This window comes from Lemur catta, chromosome 2 (assembly GCF_020740605.2).
Source record: "Lemur catta isolate mLemCat1 chromosome 2, mLemCat1.pri, whole genome shotgun sequence".
Lineage (NCBI taxonomy): Eukaryota > Metazoa > Chordata > Mammalia > Primates > Lemuridae > Lemur > Lemur catta.
The window spans coordinates 53,741,849-53,761,119 of record NC_059129.1 but is presented as its reverse complement, the minus strand read 5'-3'; the positions used below and the strand labels follow the sequence as shown (position 1 = coordinate 53,761,119).

General features: G+C 41.3%; 1 protein-coding gene across 3 annotated transcripts in view; it reads right to left on the bottom strand.

The window, feature by feature from the left end:
* RUNX2 (RUNX family transcription factor 2) overlaps positions 1–18,619 on the bottom strand; it is a 126,485-nt gene extending 107,866 nt beyond the window's left edge. For all 3 annotated transcript variants that reach the window (XM_045542081.1, XM_045542082.1, XM_045542083.1), the window contains exons 1-3: positions 17,740–18,619; positions 8,670–8,826; positions 2,753–2,857 (exon numbers count right to left, since the gene is read on the bottom strand). In XM_045542081.1, coding sequence (XP_045398037.1) covers positions 2,753–2,857; positions 8,670–8,826; positions 17,740–18,114 — 637 coding nt within the window. In that variant the 5' untranslated portion in view covers positions 18,115–18,619. The remainder of the gene's footprint in view (positions 1–2,752; positions 2,858–8,669; positions 8,827–17,739) is intronic.
* Positions 18,620–19,271: the final 652 nt, after the last annotated feature.

Sequence of the window (19,271 nt, the reverse complement as noted above, 5' to 3'; positions counted from 1 at the left end):
ACTCAACACCTGTCTAGCCATGACCATTCACTTACGTATTTGTTTATGCTGCTTTTGCACTGCAATGGCAAAGTTGAGTGCTTGTGAAGGAGACCACCAAATGACCCAAAGAGCCAAAGTTATTTACTATTTTGCACTTTACAGAAAAAGTTTGCCACTCCATGTTCTCTAGAGGATCCCCCATTTAACACTATATACACCATTTAATCAAAATCCTATTATACTCGTTGTTGGAAAAAAATGACAATCTTGTGCATTTTCCACAACTGGGAGTGTCAAAGTTAAAGAACAACATTGAAAAGAGTGCTATACTACAAACATTCAATGCCCAGGTGGAGGGAAATAATCCAGCTGTGGTCCCCAGCCCCCGGGCCACAGACCAGTACGGTTAGGGAACAGGCTGCAGAGCTCCGCTGCCAGCCCCCCTCCCGTGGAAAAATTGTCTTCCATGAAACTTAGGAAATGCAGGCAGGAGGGGGGTGCACAGCGAGAAGTGAGCAGTGAGCAAAGGAAGTTTCATCTGTATTTACAGCTGCTCCCCATCGCTCACATCATCGCCTAAGGCACCCATGTCTTCCGTGAAACTGGCCCCCGGTGCCAGAAAGTTGGGAATGGCTGTAATCTAGCACAGAGTCCAGGTTGTTGGATTAAGCTATTACTCATACCAGACCCATCCTTATACACAGACAATGACTTTGGCAAGTCACTTCATGATGTCAGGAAAATGATATCACATTTTCACGGATATTTTTGGTTCGAAAGAAATGTTATTCAGGTTTATCTAGGGCAAGTGGTCCTGCCACTTGCAGATCTGTATCTGCTTCCCTCACACATCCTTAATACTACCCAAAGCCTGAACTCAGGTCACACATATACCATCTGGTCCCTACTGCTAACCCTTACTGCTTTCAGAACACTTCCCTGTCTTTCCAGGGCAGTGAGTCTATCAACTAATGAATCCTGCCAAAAAAATGAGAAATGAGTTACTGCTATCCACACTTCAAACAGAAATGACTTTCTCAAAGCTACTCTGCCTCTTCACCTTTTGTCGTATCTTTCAGAATAGGGTAGCACCTACCCGTCCCTGTTTCCTCTCCCAGCCATCAACTTTTGAGCATCAACTCTTGTGTGTATACAATAATGGTTTTTCCAAGAACTGAGAAAAGTAGCTGAGATCAGCAGGAAACATCTTTAAAAGATAAGTGTTAGTGGTGCTAAATGTTAAAAGACTACTATCCTGCTTTATGCATTACTAAAATGGACGCCCCTGCCTTTTCAATAACTCAAGGGCTAGTTTGAGAAAAGGTTAGAAGATGTCTTCTATCATAAGGCAACATCCTGATGTACGGCTCTTCAGAAAAGTCAGGCAAAGCCCCAAACCAGGCAAAACAGCCCTGCTCTGTTCTATCCACCTGCATTGCATAACCATTAGCCTTTAGGACTGGAGACCTGGGGCTTACACACATGCATACACCAACCACCTAAGAGGACATTTCCAAATTGAACAGACAGGGCCAACACTGACCCAATATTATGAACCTGGAAGGATGCCATACACATGAAAGCAGGAAAAAACAAAAACCTCAAAGACTTGCTTTTGAGGCAGGAAACCTCCCTAGTTTGGGCAAGCAGTCAGCCTCTGTGAAAACAGACAGCAGCAAAAGGGACGGGAGCCACCACATGTTCCCACCGCTAAAATATACACCACTTGGGTAGAGGAAAAACCTTACCAGCCCTCTTCTCTCATTTTAGGGGAAGAAAAGATATGCCACTCTCATGGTCCAGGCAGGTGTATTGTTATAGAACAAATACTTCTGCCAGCTGTACCTCCACCACAAACCAAATTAAACTCCTTAAATGTAATGGCTAGGACTCCAATGTATTCACTAAGCCAAGGCAGAGTTCTACGTGATGTTTCTATTGGCACAGAATTGTTAATGGTTTATAAATCAAATAATCTTTAATCTCTGAATATATTTAAATACTGCTCTGCCGAGTTTGTTCCAATCAGTTTCGGGGTGGGGGGGGGTGGGGGAGGGAGGGAAGCAAGCCTGTTCCAACCTAGATTTTGGAGGAAAATACATTATTAGCCCAAAAAGATTGTGTGCACTATTTTAAACTGACTGCTGGTTAAATCTTCTGGACATCCAGGCAGACAAATAAACCAAGGAAGATTTAAATCCAGTTTGACTCTATCTGTTAAAAGAAACTACCTATAACAATTACTAGAGCATGACCAAACAACAGTGTTGTAACAATCAAGCAAGTTATCATCTGCAAATAAATTCTTCGTAATTAAGCAGTGTGCTCTTTATAAAGGGAATTGAGTGGGCGAGTTAAAAAGCTAAAACACATTCTTAGGCCATGGGAAACACATGCAAATGCTTTTTGACTAAGCTCAAGATTTTTAAGTTTATTGTTTTCTTCCTCAGCTCTCATGGGTCTATTCTGCTGTCTATTATAGTGGATGAGTAGAATTTCTTAGCAAATAGTTACAGTGACTGAATAATTATTCTCTCATTCCCTAAAATTATGGAAGTCTAAGCAATTTTGTGGCAAAGGTTAAAACCGTCATTTTACTTTTCACTAACTGTTAAGTTCTAGTAATTGTCCCTCACTAAAAATCTATGCAGATAGAAAACTTTGCAAAGACACTATGGACTTGAAAGTAACACTAACTCATCTGGAATAAATTCCTCATAGGGTCTCTGGAAACTCTACTACCATTTTCGATAGAAAGGCAAGTACTTACTTCTGGGTTCCCGAGGTCCATCCACTGTAACTTTAATTGCTCTGTGATAGGTGGCTACTTGGGGAGGATTTGTGAAGACGGTTATGGTCAAGGTGAAACTCTTGCCTGCAGATTTAAAAGGAGAAAATGCATAGTGAATATAAAAAGATAGTATTGATGATCATATAGCAGCATAGATGTCCAAATTACATTTAAGCATCACAGAGGAGGCAGTGAAATAAAGACAAGGGTCAGGACTCCTTATTCTAAATTGGAAAACATCTGATGGCCACTTCAGGACGTTTCTAAAATTGCTGAGTGTTAAGATCATCATCCCCATTGCAGTACTACGCAGGAAGACCTGAATTCCAAAAAAGCTCCGCAGTAGCAATAGTTGTAATAAAAACAAAAACCCTGGTCCACTTGAGGAAGGTGCTTGTTGCTTCAATTTTCTCCAACATCAAGAACACATCCAAGCACACACAATTTTAGAAGTCTTTATTTAGGATTAGGTCATGACCCCATGAGAGAACAATAGCAAATCATTGTTGATTATATTATTTACTTCACATGGCTCTAGCATTTCATTTGCTTAACTGCACTACAATAAGAAGATGAAAGAGGAAAGTTCTTATGGGAATCATTTTAACAGGAGCCAGTGTCTCCTGTCCTGGCCTTAATGTGCCTGTGGTATGATGATTTCATCATTACTGGAACAAAGTTTTTCTCTTCCCTGTCCACCTCTCCCCTGACATACATTTCTGTTGTTAAACCCTGAACTCCCTGATAGTGACTTTTGTTTTGCTCAATGAACATGACATCTCTAAATATAAACATGAATTTTTACTTTTAGCAGAGGTGTGTTTCATTGAAATATTACATCTGATGCTTCAAATTAAAAAGCTAAAAGCAACAAATAAGAGGAGAAGAAGACAGGGAAAAAAGTTTAGCAGCAGATTTGGATGTCTGCTTTCTCTAGAAGATACCATTCTCTGTTACACAGACTCACTGACAGTTGTAATCAGTTAGATTTGCAACGGTTAGTCATGTCAGATAGTCAAAACTGCAAACTGTTACAAGACAGGAAAAGGTGGGTGTGAAACAGTGACTCAATAAAACATTCAGCAACCTCGGGCCAGAGTACTCATTTAGTCTGCTCCTGTAAGAGACCTTTAAAAAGCTCATTTTGTTTTGCTTTGTTTTTTGGTCACAGACTCTTTTTCCCTTTACTGAAAGCTGAGGGTATTAAATCAAAACACAAATCTTAGACAATACGTAGCAATGCAAAGTTTAATGCAATCTTTTCAAAGCTTAATATGGAACAGGTTATATGCAAGCCTTAATGTAGAACAGGTCTTTGGCTGTCAAGTCTAGTGAATGGGTTTTCTTTTCAACCCCGACTATGTAAGTTTCAAAAATCTGTTTAAGACGCATATCATTTGTTACTGAGTATATATAGTTTTAAGTCTCCCTGGCTATATTTTTCCATGGCCAAGGATAAATAAAAGGAAAGAAAAGACAGGAATTGGGAGGTCAAGGGGGAATTGAACAGGGAAAGATGAATGCAGATCAGAAACCTATTAAGCACCAGCCACTTCTTATACATTATCTCATTTAATCCCCTCCAGTTCGACTTATCCCCATTTCACAAATGAAGCAGCTAAAGGCCAGCAAGGCTTAGTAATTTACCCAAATTCACACAACTAATAAAACTGAAAAAAATGAAGATATGAACCCACGCTTTTAACACCCTAAAATTAATGCACTTTTTTTAAGTCTGCCACTTTGCCAGAAAACGTTTTGAAAAATTAATAGGTAATTTATTTATAGATGTGTCCCAGTCAGCTCTATGTGCCCAAGAAACAGTAAATATAAATGGACTAATGCAATATCCTAGCCAGGATGATGAAAGCATCTATTTTTAAAGTGTCATCAATATAACATATTTCATCCACTATATATTGGCTATTACATGGATTTAAGTAATTTAATTGGTTAAGGAACAGAGACACTTTGTTACAAACATGAAGACTAACCAGAGAAACAAACCAGCCAGGAGTCCAAACTAGTTACAGAAAACGGAAAGTCTACAGAAATGGGGTTTGGAAACTTGAACAGGAAGCCACTGGGTCCAGATTAGCCTCTCGAAACAATGAAAAGATCTAAGTAAAACAGTTGAATCTCTAGATTGAAAGTTAATTTACATTAAAACATTTCAAAATGCCATTTGGGGTGGGATCAGTGGTCCACGGACCCAGAATTACATTTCTAACAGTGGCTCCAATGGTCATGTTTGGAAGGCAGTTGTCATCCATGGCACTAATCTTCATAAATGAAGGATATATAGAGATCTCAATTATCCTTAGTGTCTTTAAATAACCTGGCAGAGATACTGTCCATGGATTCCATGGGAATATTTCTATTTTAGACCTTTACAGCTTATTTAGGATATTAAGAATCATCTATGCTTCTCCCAAATTCACGGAAACACCTCACATAGGAACAAACCAAACACAAAATTCAATCTTCAAGTACAAAGCATCTAAATGTTCAGAGCAGAATCAGTATTCTATAAAAACTACTTTTAAAAAGAGGTGGGTTTGGGGGAGGAAACAGGTATTTAAAAATAACTATTATCTTCCAAAATCAGATCCTAGGGATCAAGATGTACTTTAACAACAGAACAAAAATGAAGGCGGTTCCTTCCACTTCTTATTTCCCCGTCAGAAGAAATATGTATGTAATCTTGAAGAAACTGTCAGAAATTACCACCCAACTTGGTAAGTGGTTCCTCATCTTGTTATAATAACACATTTCCTAAGTCAAATGTTTATGTGGGCATTCATGATTTCCTTAAATTAAAAATAATTCTAAATCCCATTTTTAATCACTTTCCATAAGTGATAAAAATGAAGACTCTTACTTAAAAATGCAAGCTCTTACTTAGGGAGCTAGCAATCACTAGATAACGAACTGTGTCATCCACAGCTTTATCTAGAACTAGTTCTGCAATATATCAAGTCTTATATTTTGTAAGATAAACATAGGGAACTGTCATTGGTAGACAATCCCAATCCAGCCTGAGGGGCTTCCAGGAATAGTCAGAAGGGATAAGACAGTAAGCAGGACTATGCCCTAAACTGACATGGTTCCATGCTCTGTACACTGTAGATACTTGAAAATGCTTGTAAATTAAAAGCAACATGCTTGATGTCAAAAGAGAGGAAGCGCACTAAAAAAATTTGAAGACCAAAGTCATTTTAAACACTTCTGCTTAAAATACAGAGGAGAAAAAAAGAAAAGACAATTAAAAACCATAAGCCACTCCTAACTTAATGCAAGTTTCATTAATTTTTTACACTTATTCCAAAGCACTTTCAAAAGTTGTGGTCATAAGATGACCCATAAAGTCAAAGTAAATAGTGACATGACTCCTTTTTAAATCTAAGATTGTTTTCCATTTCTGAAAGTTTATATTTCTACCAGTGGAAAGAGAAAAAAAGTGTAATATTTGAGGAACTTGGTGTTTTTTTTTATTTCTTAACACTACTGAAAATAGCAAATTTTTAAAGTTGAGAAAGAAAATACAATGGTAGCAGCATGTTGATCCAGACTTAATAACTTAAGAGAAATGAAGAAGTGTGAAAATCAAAGAGGAAACTGGAGTCTGTTGTAAAGCAGGTCAGGTACAAAGGCAGGTTAAAGGGTTTCCTGCCACTGAAAAACTGATCCTTTTTTTTTTCAGCATTATCTCTTATCCATGTTCTCTGTCCTTATTTCTTCTTCATTTCAGCTTGATAGTACTGTTTCCTTTCATACAATGTTAATGTAATGATATAAAAATCTGTTATTAGTGATAAATCAATTTTTCTTGCTCTCTCCATCCGTTCCCCCTACCCCCCATCTAAGTCTCGAAGACAAGTCTGGACCAATTTCTCCATCCTGCCTCTGGCAGCAGACTGTAGCATTTCAGATCCTCCACCAAGTCCCGGCTGCTTCAAAGGAAAAATCCTACTTTCTTCAGTTAAGATCATAAGAAATATAGGGGGAGGGGGTCAGCTCTGTTTGGACATAATTACACTTCATCAAAAGAAGCTTTCTTCATCTTCCATGCGTGAAAAGTCTGCAAGCAGTTAAGTCTGTCTTTTTTTTTTAATATAAAAATTGCTATTTGGGAAACCAGCCAAAACTCAGAAAGCCAATATAGTAAAACAGTGCACACCCTTTGTTTCTCTTTGAAGTTCCTTAAATAAATATGTTGAGGGTTTACAAAGTACACTATCACTTTGCCATAGTTTCTACTCAAATTGATCAGAAAAAAGTTATGCAGCACCTATATAATACAAAGCAAGATAAATGAAAACTATAGCTTGAATCTGTAAAGTAAAATTAAGGATAGCACCCAATCTTTTAAACACTAAAATTCATTATTCTAATTAAAAGGAAAGTAATATTAGGTAAGAAGAAAGATGCAATTCAGAGCATACAGGTAAATTATCATGTCCACAAACTTTCTTGATTCTTACTAGAAAAAAAAAGAGAAACTTTAATTGTATTGTGGACCTGCATGAATAACTAAGGAAAAAAAGAATGAATACACACACACACACACACACACACACACACACATATTCCAAATCTAATCAGTCAAAAGTGACATAGGATGTGTCTTTTAATGAAAGTAAACTTAACCTGATGCAGAGATAACCCCTTTAGTTTTGATTCTACCAGAGGCTCTGAGCCTCATTTTATTTCAAACAACCTTTCAGTGACAGTATCTCATTAGCATGAATCATTTTTTTTTAAGTTAAAAAGTCCAACTACTTGGCTCTGTTCCTAGAAAGTAAACTAAAACTACTCATCGGAAACAGCCTTGCTTGAATTTCCCTTATCAAGTTTTTACAATGGTAATAATTTGACATCTGATCCAAACTAAAGAGTAATTATTAGACATGGTTTAAAAATTGGTGCTTCTCATTTCCTAATTCAAACTTGGGTTGCAGTGATTCCACAGGGCTTTATAATTTATTGCACCTCAGTCCTAAAGTGGTCTATTTTCTCTCTTCTTATCAAAATACTTAAAATGGAAATATTAGATTCAATAAATAAATAGATAAGCATAATACTTCTAATAGGTGAATGGCTAGTAAACGTCTCTGTGTAGAATAAGTAAATAAAAATCCAAAATATTGGTCTCCTCAGAGACTTTTTAAAAACTTTAACTCATTTATCAAACAGCTGCAAAACCCTAAATGGAATTATTTTCTATTTTATGATCAGTTTGAGGATTCCTAATATTTGAGCATAGACTCAGATGGTGAACACCCTTACATAGTGTGTATTTGAGTCCTGATCATTCATCTGTCTGGGCAACTTTACATAGTCACTCTAACATAAGCAATATATTATTTATTTATCCAAATGAAAAGTCTTCTGTAAAAAACCATGATTTTTAATACAGACTCTTATTATGAGAGTAAATTAAATCCTACAGAGGTAACATATGTGATAAGTGAAGAGCATTACGCTAGTTGTCCTTGCTATAACTTAGAGCAAAATTGATATTTTCAGGAAATTGATCCAATGCCTTCATTTTTCTTTCCCCTTTACCACTCAATTTACTCAGTTATTTAACTCCTCATATTTCAGAAGTTGATCCTCCCACTGTTCTTTTGTCTACCTTTACATGCTCACAACCAGTGAAAATCAGGAGCTAGTTCTTCTGAAAACATTGTTTGAATTTTCAATATCATAAAACAAATGAAAAAGGCCTGAGTACTCAGAAAAACACTCAACTTCATCTGGATGTATTTAAATCAAATCTTCAGTAACTCTATTCAGAAAAAGAAGGTGCTGATTTGTATACAGACTAGTCCACGTTTCATCAGAGATCCTAATGTGTTTATTCCACTATCAGTATTAAAAGTCAGAGACCTACCTCGTCCACTCCGGCCCACAAATCTCAGATCGTTGAACCTTGCTACTTGGTTTTTCATGACAGCAGAGGCATTTCGGAGCTCAGCAGAATAATTTTCATCGTTACCCGCCATGACAGTAACCACAGTCCCATCTGGTACCTCTCCAAGGGCTACCACCTATTTAAAACAGGAAATACAGCAGCAATAATGGCACATCAGAAAAGCTTAAAAACTGAGAATATTCTCATTAGAAGTGATGTGTCTTATCAGGGTTTAGTGCTCTAGTCCAGTAACTGCAAACAGGAATGAAGCATTTGTATATAGGTTATGATGCCACTTCAAACAGACCAATGTTTCAGGGTCCACCCATTTCAAAGGCAGGCAAAAATTTACTTCTTTTGTTGTTGGATTCTGCACAGAATATATGTACTTTTTTAAATTGAATCCCCGTGTTAGCTTGTCCATAGGAATTATGCCACAGAAGGAAGGCTGATACCCCATCTGCAGATTGTATCATACAGGTTAAGGTATCGCCTGTCTGCAACCCTCATCTCAGGGACAGCCCTGCGGTGTGGTCTCATCCAGATCATGGGCCAAAAAACAGCGAGTCTGGTCAGCAGTATGGGAGACTTTTGAGTGAAACCTTGGAGTTCCTAACTATATAGAGCCCTAGATGCAGTGTGGTCTACATTTCACCTCCTTACTTTGGGCTAGAAACTCAGCCTTTAATGATGCTATAAATATTTACTGAATGCCCACTCTGTCGTGGAACCCAGTGGGGTAGCCAAAGACATCAAGAAACTTAAGATCTAAGTATGGAATAAAAATATAATACCAGGCTGAAAATGATCAATGACAAATTGAAAAGCATAGACAAAAAATATACCCTTAGCCACACTTTTGTCTTGTCCCTTCTGCCACCATGGAATGACACATTTGCCTCCTTAATCTTCAACAGTTAATCTGAAGCAGATTAATTCAGCCAAGTAAGAATCCAGAATAATCAGTCTTTGAGACTAACGAACATTTACTCTGCTCTAAGACTAGAGATCAGACTTTAACCCGAGTCAGCTAACTTGCAAATGTGTGCCTGTGATTACACCAAGCCTGGTAAGGAAATGCTTTTGCAGATCTTTCACTGTCATGTACTAAACATACTATTCTTAATTCACTACCAAGACCCTGCCCCTTAATAACAATCCTTTCTCTCAACTAACTTCTAGGACCCTATGTTCAGACTATTTCCATGCATTCCTCATTCAGCTTCCAGATGCCCTTGTAGTAACTAAGCAATGGCCCCAGCTAAAGTAGCCCACTACTCTGTGATAATCACACCCCTGTGTACTTGCCTGTCTGGTAAACATCCCACTTATCTTTTTCTACTTCTAGTGCTACTCCCTCCCTTGTCAAGATTTCCATTAAGACAAATCTAAGCATTTAATTCCATGTTTCCAATACTTTTGGTATATACCCTCATTAAAGTAGATTTCTTATACTGTGATAAAACATACATTATCCCTGTATTTTAGGGCTGAATTTCCCCATCCATGAACCCTCCACTACGTCCTCTCCTTCAGCCAGGAAAACAACCAAACAAACAAAATCCATCAATATTTTGTCACCTTTGCTTTTCTCTTGGGCTATTTCTCAGTTCCATGCCTTCTATTTGGCACTTTGTTGTTTAATTAAAAATCGTAAATCTTTCCATATAGAACCCCCTCTCCACAGCATCCCACTATACTCAAGTGATCCTCATCTCAATGTACGTGTTAATGATCTACTTCTACTTTTGACATACTAGCCCAAACCTGAAGGACTCACTCCTAGGAGACCAGATTATACTAGTTTTGAAACTACATGAAAGCGGGGCCTTCATCTCATCTGTCTTGTTTGCCACTGTATGTCCTGTTCTCAAAACAGTGCCCAGCATATAATAACTACTTAATAAATACTTTTGAAATAAATAAATGAAGTAGCTCCATAAAGGGCCCCACTTCCCACAGCCAGAAGTCTGTGGGGTTACCAGCTAAAACTCTGAAAGAGAGAACCAGTTAAAGGTTGAGTCAGCATCCCATGCTAACAGTAATGTGCCCTTGCTCCAAACTAGTTTTCTGACCACTTTTGCCATCCCAGAGGAGAGAGGGAATCATGCTGACTACCTTTTACCTGCAGTATATAACTCTTCTCAAAGAACTCTCCTAAATTAAGAGCAAATCCCTTGAGAACAAGACTTCCTCCCTGCATACTTAATCTAGTACCTTGAGTGGCTACTGATTACAGGTAATGCTATACTCCTGACGGAGGAGTGTGCTTTTCAATTTTTCAAACTCACAATGCCAAAAATGAGAACATTTGAAAATACTGAAATAATTTACTACATTTGCCAATATTCATCTGAATGTTTGACATTTTGTACACTCAGCATATTGTGTTTTAACACCTGCTGTGTAGCTATGTCAAAGAAAATATGGAACCACCAAGCACATTAATAAAGGCAGGAGAAAAGCTGTACTGTTTAGAAAATAACAAATACACTAAAAATCAAGAGGCTCCACTTTTTCCCCTACTTCTGCTACATATCTGCTATGACCTCGCACAAGTAACATGGTCTCCAGAAACCACAGTTTTCCAATATAAATTGGAAATAATTGTTTTAAGTCTGCAAAATGTAGAAGATACTATATAAGTATAGAGTATAATTATAATGATGTGCTTTTTGTAAGACAAGGAGGGTAACACAGTGTTCTGTTCCAAGTCTGCTGTCTGCTAAACATAGGCTTTTACTTATAAGCACCCTTAAAGGGTTCAAACCAGTATGTAATTCTTCACTTCATGTCCTGAGATGTTCTTTGGTGTTGCTGAGAGATACAGAATGACTGCTGGTGGGTTTCACTCCAGTCTGGCTAAATTTCAGGAAAAAAAAATAAAGAGATATGCCCCAATAGAAAGGTTTTCAAGAGCTCTGGGACATTATTATTTTACTGCATATTTTTAACATAATGGATTTTTTTAGTTAGAAGAAAAGGAAAATTGATTCAATATGGGAAAATATGAAAGAAAAGATCCCTAAGAGTGAAATACATAAATCCATCTTACTATGCCTAAGCAGCACAATAATGACCATATTAAATATAGGTATGTTTTACATATCAGATTTAAAAAAACAAATAGATAATCACAAGTTGTATGGCTGTTCTATGAGGCTTAGAACAGGCCTGAAAAATATGCTAATGTGACGTAGTGACAACCTTCCCTGTTAAGGCCGAACTCTAGTTTAATGGCTAAATATATTGGTTTTTTTCTGCAATTCACTTGACCAAATCAGATTACCCAATGTTTTTCTGAGGCAGTGTATGTTGAGGGGTGTTGTGGGGAGAGTACTGTATTTGACTTTATATCAATCAGAAGTGTAATTATATATGTTTGAGTGTTTTTAAAAAGCAGATCTCTGAAGCTAAAAAGTTTCCCTTGGAGATTCTCAACTGTGTTTATCTAAAAGAAAACCAAAAGAATCAAGAAATTTTTATACATTTCATCTGTACCAAACTCAAGCAATGGAAAAACATTTTAGGGGTAAAGCGCAGTCAAAAATCACTCTTTAACTAGTTACGGATAAGGACAAATTAAAATTTGTTTCCATATGACCCAATACAAAAGCACTGCTCTGCAAAGAATAATTTGTGATGAAACCCTAACAACATTTCTAGGTGTTTTTAAAATATAAAATCTACAAAATGAAGAAACTTCATGGGAAAGGGAGAAGTAATTTTCTGTCCTGACATTTCAGAATAGAGAAAGAAGTTCCTTTATTTAGCACACCTCACTATAACTAGCATTTAAATCACATGATATGTGGCTTGTACAAAATAAAGTGAAAGGATATTTAACTCTAGCAATGCTATTGAAATTTTGTATGAGACTCCTTATGACTAAAACTGTGAATCCCTCTGAAAGAGGAGCAATGGAGAATTAACTCAGACCCTTAAAATTATTTCTGTGGTCTTATTATACAGAAATTAAAATTGCCCATGACATTTCCATGGACAGAAGTCTAGTCTTATCTAATCAATTACTCCTACAGGTCAACATCATTTGGCACACTGCATTTGCAATATAAATGAAATATAATTATTTTTCAAAATAGAATCTGGTCAAATATTTCTATGTAATAAAAAGAGGTGAGACAGTAATTGCAAAAAGCAAAAATTTTATTCCCATGGTAATTATTTAAAGATAACTTTAAATAAGCTATCAAAAAGTTTCAACAAATAACTACAGTTAATTTTTTTTTTTTTTTTTTTTTTTGGTGAGACATAGTCTTACTCCATCACCCTGGGTAGAGTGCAGTGGCATCATGATAGCAACCTCAAACTCCTGGGCTTAAGTGATCCTCCTGCCTCAGCCTCCCGAGGAGCTGAGACTAGAGGCGCCTGCCACCAAGCCCGGCTGATTTTTTCTATTTTTGGTAGAGACGGGTCTCATTCTTGCTCAGGCTGGTCTTGAACTCCTGACCTCAAGCGATCCTCCCACCTCAGCCTTCCAGACTGCTAGGATTACAGGCATGAGCCACTGTGCCCGGCCAATTTTTAGAATTTAACCCACAGTTTTGGAAAAGCCAATTTAATTCAAGAGGAAAAAAAATAAATACAATATTTCATTTCATAATTTTTAAAATACATGTCAAAGAGAAATTTTGATGGAAATTATTTCAGTCTAAGCCAACAATTTATATGCCATGTATCAAGATGATCTAGATCATCTAATAATGGTTATTCCGGAATTTTGAAAGCATACTAACAGTAATGCTAAAGGGGAAAAGATAATGAAAGATATCTACCATACCTTTTTTCAAATGTTTCTAAAAAATTTTAAAATGTTTTTCCACCTAAAATTATTTCTTCCAATAACCTTACCAATAAGTGTTATATATTCAATCCTAAAATAGTTAACTTTAAACACATTTTATTGCATTTAAAGGCATAACACAGAAATGTATCTGTCTCTATACAACTCAAAATCCATTAATTCACATAATTTTGCATAACAACTTGTATTAGGCTTCATAAGGATTTAACAGGCTTAATAACCGATTTTCCCTTGTTTAGGTAAAATTAGATTCAAAAAGATACAAACATAAAATCTGATCACTAAATACATAAGAAAAATATAACTCACTAGTGTCAAGTGTTTACTAGGTGCATACTTGCTTTTGAAGAGAGAAAAATGGCCACTGATGTCAAAAAATTATTTTTAAGTAAAAATTGCTCCGTCATTTTGAAATCCTCTTTTTGACAAATACTGAAAGGCATTATTAAAGATGCAGAATTAACTATGAATACCGGATCATATATCTAAAAATATGTTTTCTTTCTTTAACACTGCCAGAAAAACATATGATACTGGTAAATATATATAGTCCAGTGTTCTCTAACTTAAAACAGTACAATAGATTTGCACTACTTTTAGTTTTAAAATATACATCTGGACTTAAAACTTCTGCAGTGTTTCAGCTTGAAGCTATTTAAAGCAACTGAGTTATAAACCCTAAACACCAGGCTTCACAGTGGAAATGCTGACAGACCCCTAACTAAAAGCGTGCTACTGGATGCAGGGTTGACATGTTCTCTCCATTATTTCTACCTGACCATCAGCTAATGAGCTGAATTTGCAAATTGCTTCTTTGTCACTAGAATAATCTGGGACAGAAAGGACCTAATAGTATGCCTTAACTATTTTAAGCTTTTAGTGAGATACACCTGAAAGAAATGTTAAAAATATATATTTCCATTTCCTTGACACCTGGGAGGACTGAACATTTCAAAACTGCTGAACTTTGTTAAAAATACAATGCTAATAAACAACTTCATATAAAGTATTCTAGTTGTTTTTGCATTTTACATGTCGAGTATAAATAATTTTTATATAATCCCAACACAAGATCACATGAACACTAATACAGTACTTACTTCTTAATGCAATATGCTGTCAATATCATGTTGAAGCACTATTTTAAATTAAAATATTAAAAGAGTCTATTGAATTCATTTCTAATTCTCTGCAGTATAGAGTTCAATGTCACAGATATAAAATATGGGCTCAATAAATATTGTATTGATTTGAATACCAGACTTCTCGACAATTAAGTTCTGCGTATATGTGCTTTCAAACACATTTACCTATCTTCTATCTACCCAACGACTCTATAATTTATTTTGTACATAGCTCTAAATATGATAGCCAAACTGCTGTCACCACTATTAAAATGAAGACTTCTTCATTGCAGATGTATTTTATTATAATGCAAGAGCGTACAAGTCCAGTGCACTTGGGCTTTTATTCCAAAAGTAAGGTAAAGTGAGGTTGTTTTTACATCATTCAAATGAAAATGATAAAAATTGTTGTCAAAATCTAGATGTTCCAACTATCTATATATCTTTTTCAGCAGAAAGACAAAATCTACACTGAGTGGATCTCAACTATCACCCACTTTTTGAATTCCATTAAACATATGTATGGGGTGGGAAAACATTCAGAGTTAGGTTTTAGGCTAACTCAATTCAGTATTCAATTAATATGAATTAAAATATTCTATTTAATATGAACTTGTGTTATCTATGGTTTGTCTATTAGTTAAAAAACAAACATGTACTGTGTGTAATTAACAAATATGATTAATAGCAAAGAACAAAATTTATTTTCAAAGTATTTGTAAAAGGGTAGTAGTGAGAAAATTCAGATAATAACCAAATCATCTGAGACTGGCTCAAACTAAATTGCACTCTTTCTTTATGCCAAAAACATCCTTTCCATCCAAAACACTCATGCTCAAAATCAATGCAGCATCATAAATACAAAAGAATAGTTCAAGACAGACCTTAACTATGTTTAGCAGAAGGGTATACAGAACATCAAACATCTAAATATCTTTAAAATGCAAGCACCTACCCTCATATTTTCACAAATTCTGATGTGTGGCTTTGTATAGGTAAAATATCTACTTATTTGTATTTTTTGCTGTTTTCATCCAAGGTTTTTTGGTTTTTAGGGTACGGGGGACGGCATTGGTGGAAAAAATCTTCCCCCCTCACATAAGGCTAGTTAGAAAATTCTGGACCCTTGGACGATGAATATTGTAAAAGATACCTCTTGTATGGAAATTTAAATTTCTACAATTCACATATATTCTGAGCTTTTCATATTTCCAGGAAAAAAACATTAACCTACCAAATGGGTGGTTAATAAATGGAGAAATATGACGGTTAAAAATTTTTTTTTTTCCTTGGGCCAACTGCAAAATGAAACTTCCCCCAGAATGCAACATCCCCTTTCCATAACAATTCATTCTGATTTCTGTTCTGATACAAGACCTAGAGAGATAACCAGCTCTAATTGACCTGGACTCTTCTTTCTTTCCACCCCACCCACACACGGAATCTGAATTGGTGCGTGGGGTAGGGGGTGATCAACAACTGGGAACCGCCTGTGGCCCGTGGGAGTGTGGCCCCAGGGTCCGCAGTGGAGGAACTGGCAGGATTCCTCCTTTTCCCTCACCCCAAGGCCTTGCTTACCCTGCTCTCCACAGATCCCAGAACCCCGGGGACCCAGGTCCACCTACGCGAGTTCAGGGGTTAGACAGGGCCGGAGGCGTCGTTCTGAGAGCGCTTGTCTCCACGTCTGGCCCACCCCACCCCTCTATCCCTGGCATCTAGTCCCTCGAGTGTGGACAGCCTGGGAACTCGTTTCCCCATCAATCCAGCGCGCGCTCGGTCCTGGGGGCTCCGCGTCTCCCCCTGGCCGAGGGCTGCTTGGGGAAATCCAGATCCAGTTACTACGGAGACCCATCGGGCTACTGCGAGAGGCCCCGGACCGTACACCCTCAACCTGAGGAGCAGCCGCCTGCGACGGCCGCTGCCGCCACCCGCCCTCAAACTAACGGGCCCGGCGGGCGGAGGAGGCCGGACGCGCGGCGGCCCCTCTCAAGCCGTGGGGCTCACTCCCTGGGCGCCCAAGCCACCGGCAGGAGCTTCCCACGACCTTTCAGAAGCAAGAGCCCTTTGGGATTTAAGTCCTTTAAAAATAATAATAAAGCAAATCTGCAAAATTTTCACCTCAGTTTTCGAGTCCGGAGAACCGAAGTTGTTCCACAGGTTTCCCTCATCCCTCCCAGGCGAGGCGAGGCTGGGAGCTCGGTCCCGGCTGGAAGAGGCGGCCCAAGCCCCCGCCCCCTCCCCCGGCCCGCGCCTCCCGGCACTCGCGGGTTCAGCGCCCGGGACCCCGGAGCTTCCCCGCCTCGGGGCGCTCGGAGACCCCGGCAGCCCCGCCTTCCTCCCGATAACGGGAACTGCCGCGGGTCGGCGAGCAGTGCGAACACTACGGTCCTGACACCCCCGGAGTCCCTAGGTTTGTCCGGGACCCTCCCGGTTACGGGTAATGCGGCCCACACGCCGAAGCCGGCATCCCGCACCCACCTCCGTGCGCGAATGCGCGACGCCGGGACCCCGTGTACACCGGCCCCGGAGCCCGAGAGGGGCCAGGGCCGCTGAGCTCAGCAGGTCAGGGAAGGGGACGCCGAGACCCACAGAGGGGCGTCTGGGTGAGAGGGAGGCGGGTGGGAGGGCGCGGAATCCCGGAGAGAGGGGGCGCGGGGAGCCCGCGGTGGGGGCCGGCCAGGATGCCAGGGGAGGTGGGCGCAGGAGTTCCGGGAGAGAGTGCGGGGAATTTTCACCCGTGGGGAAGGGGGCGTGTGCAGCAAGTAGGGCTCGCGGGGTAGAGTGGGCACCTTGGGGCTCCGGGGGGAGGAGGGACGGCGCAAGGGGGTGGATTAGAACGGAGGCCGGAGACTTGAGGGGTGATGAACCGGTAAGGGGGACCAGGGCTGAGGTCGGGGTGGCAGCGGGCACAGGTGGGAGAGAGAGGGATTTGCGCGAGGGCATCCGGAGGAAGAGAGCCAGCCGGGGCTTTCTCGGGTCAGAGCCTCCAAGACAGGAGGTCTGGGAGGCCGTCCGGGGCCCAGCCCCCGCGGGCTTACAGACGCCGGCGGGCAGGTTCCGCAGCGCCCGGCCGGGGGCGGGGGCGGCCGTAGCCTCTTACCTTGAAGGCCACGGGCAGGGTCTTGTTGCAGCGCCAGTGCGAGGGCAGCACCGAGCACAGGAAGTTGGGGCTGTCGGTGCGGACGAGTTCGGCCGGGTGGTCAGCGATGATCTCCACCATGGTGCGGTTGTCGTGCGGCGGCCGCAACCGGGGCACAGCAGCTGCCGCTGCCGCCGCTGCCGCCGCCGCTGCCGCCGCCGCCGCCGCCTCCTGCTGCTGCTGCTGCTGTTGTTGCTGCTGCTGTTGTTGCTGCTGCTGCTGCTGCTGCTGTTGCGCAGCCACCACCGGGCTCACGTCGCTCATTTTGCCGGGCTGCAGGCTGCTGGAGGGGGGGCTGAAGCGCCGGCTGGTGCTCGGATCTACGGGAATACGCATCACAACAGCCACAAGTTAGCGAAGTGGCCGGGGGAGGGGGAGGAGGGTGGAAATGAGGGGCGAGGAGGAAATTGGGGGGGTGGAGGCGAGACGGGGGAAAAGGGGATGGAGGTGATGGGGCTGAGGAGGTGAGAAATCAAGTTCGATGAAGTCGACTGCCGGGCAGAGTCTGACGGGGGCCAGCGGTGGCGATGCGGAGTAGTCGGGTTGGCGGGTAGGAAGCTCCGGGAGGCGAAGATCTTTGCCGGAGCCTTTGGAACACCCGGGGTGGCAGCTGCGAACGGGCGCGGGGGTGTGTTTGGCCCGGGGAGGCGGGGGACTTGAGTTTGCAGCTTGGAGTGGGGTCCCTTGGGGCACCGCGTCCTGGGTGCGCTGGCGCCCCCTCCCAGTTTGAGTTCGGTGGTGAGGCGGCGTGGGTTCAGCAGTCCAGCCCCGGGGCCGGCATTGCCGCTCGCTGCCCGCCACCGCCGCGCCGCGCCGCGAGCTGCTACCCAGCTGCAGGCGTCCGCGCCTCCGCCCTCCCGCGCCGCCGCTACCGCCGCCTCCGCGGCGGCCGCCGCTCCCCCCGCGCCGGCTGCACGCTCAGATTCCTCCCGCGGCGGCTGCCAGCCCGGCTCCCCGGCTCGGCTCCTTCCTTTCCTTTCTTTTCTTCTCGTCCTCTCACCGCCACCTCCTTGCATCCACTCCCTTCTGCTTTGCAAAGCTCCCCTGTCCCTCGCTCTTCAAGGTACTAGGAGGTAAGTCGCGGGCAGCGGATCTCGGGGCAACGGATCCTGAGTCTGCGAATCGCAGCCACTGCCGCCGCCCGCCGGCCGGGAGAAGGAGCCCCCCGCGCGCGGTGCGCAGCTTCCGAAGCCCAGAGAGGCGGCCCCAGTATAGGGGGATCTAGCCTGGTCGCGTACTTTTGCTCCCCCCAGCCCTAAGACAAGGAACCCCCTCTTGGTCGGACGAGGTTGCCGCTGAGACATCAGAGAGCCTCCAGCTGATCTGACTGTCGTTATTTTTCGTTGTAACTTCAAGCGAGGAGGAAGAAAAATTCTTGAGCGTCTGTGCTCACTTCTCAGCACTCTGCACCCTCCCACCCCCACCCCCAACCTCTGGCGGAGCGGCTCCCGGGGAAAAAGAAAGATTTTGCAGGGTTTGGGTGATTTTTGTCT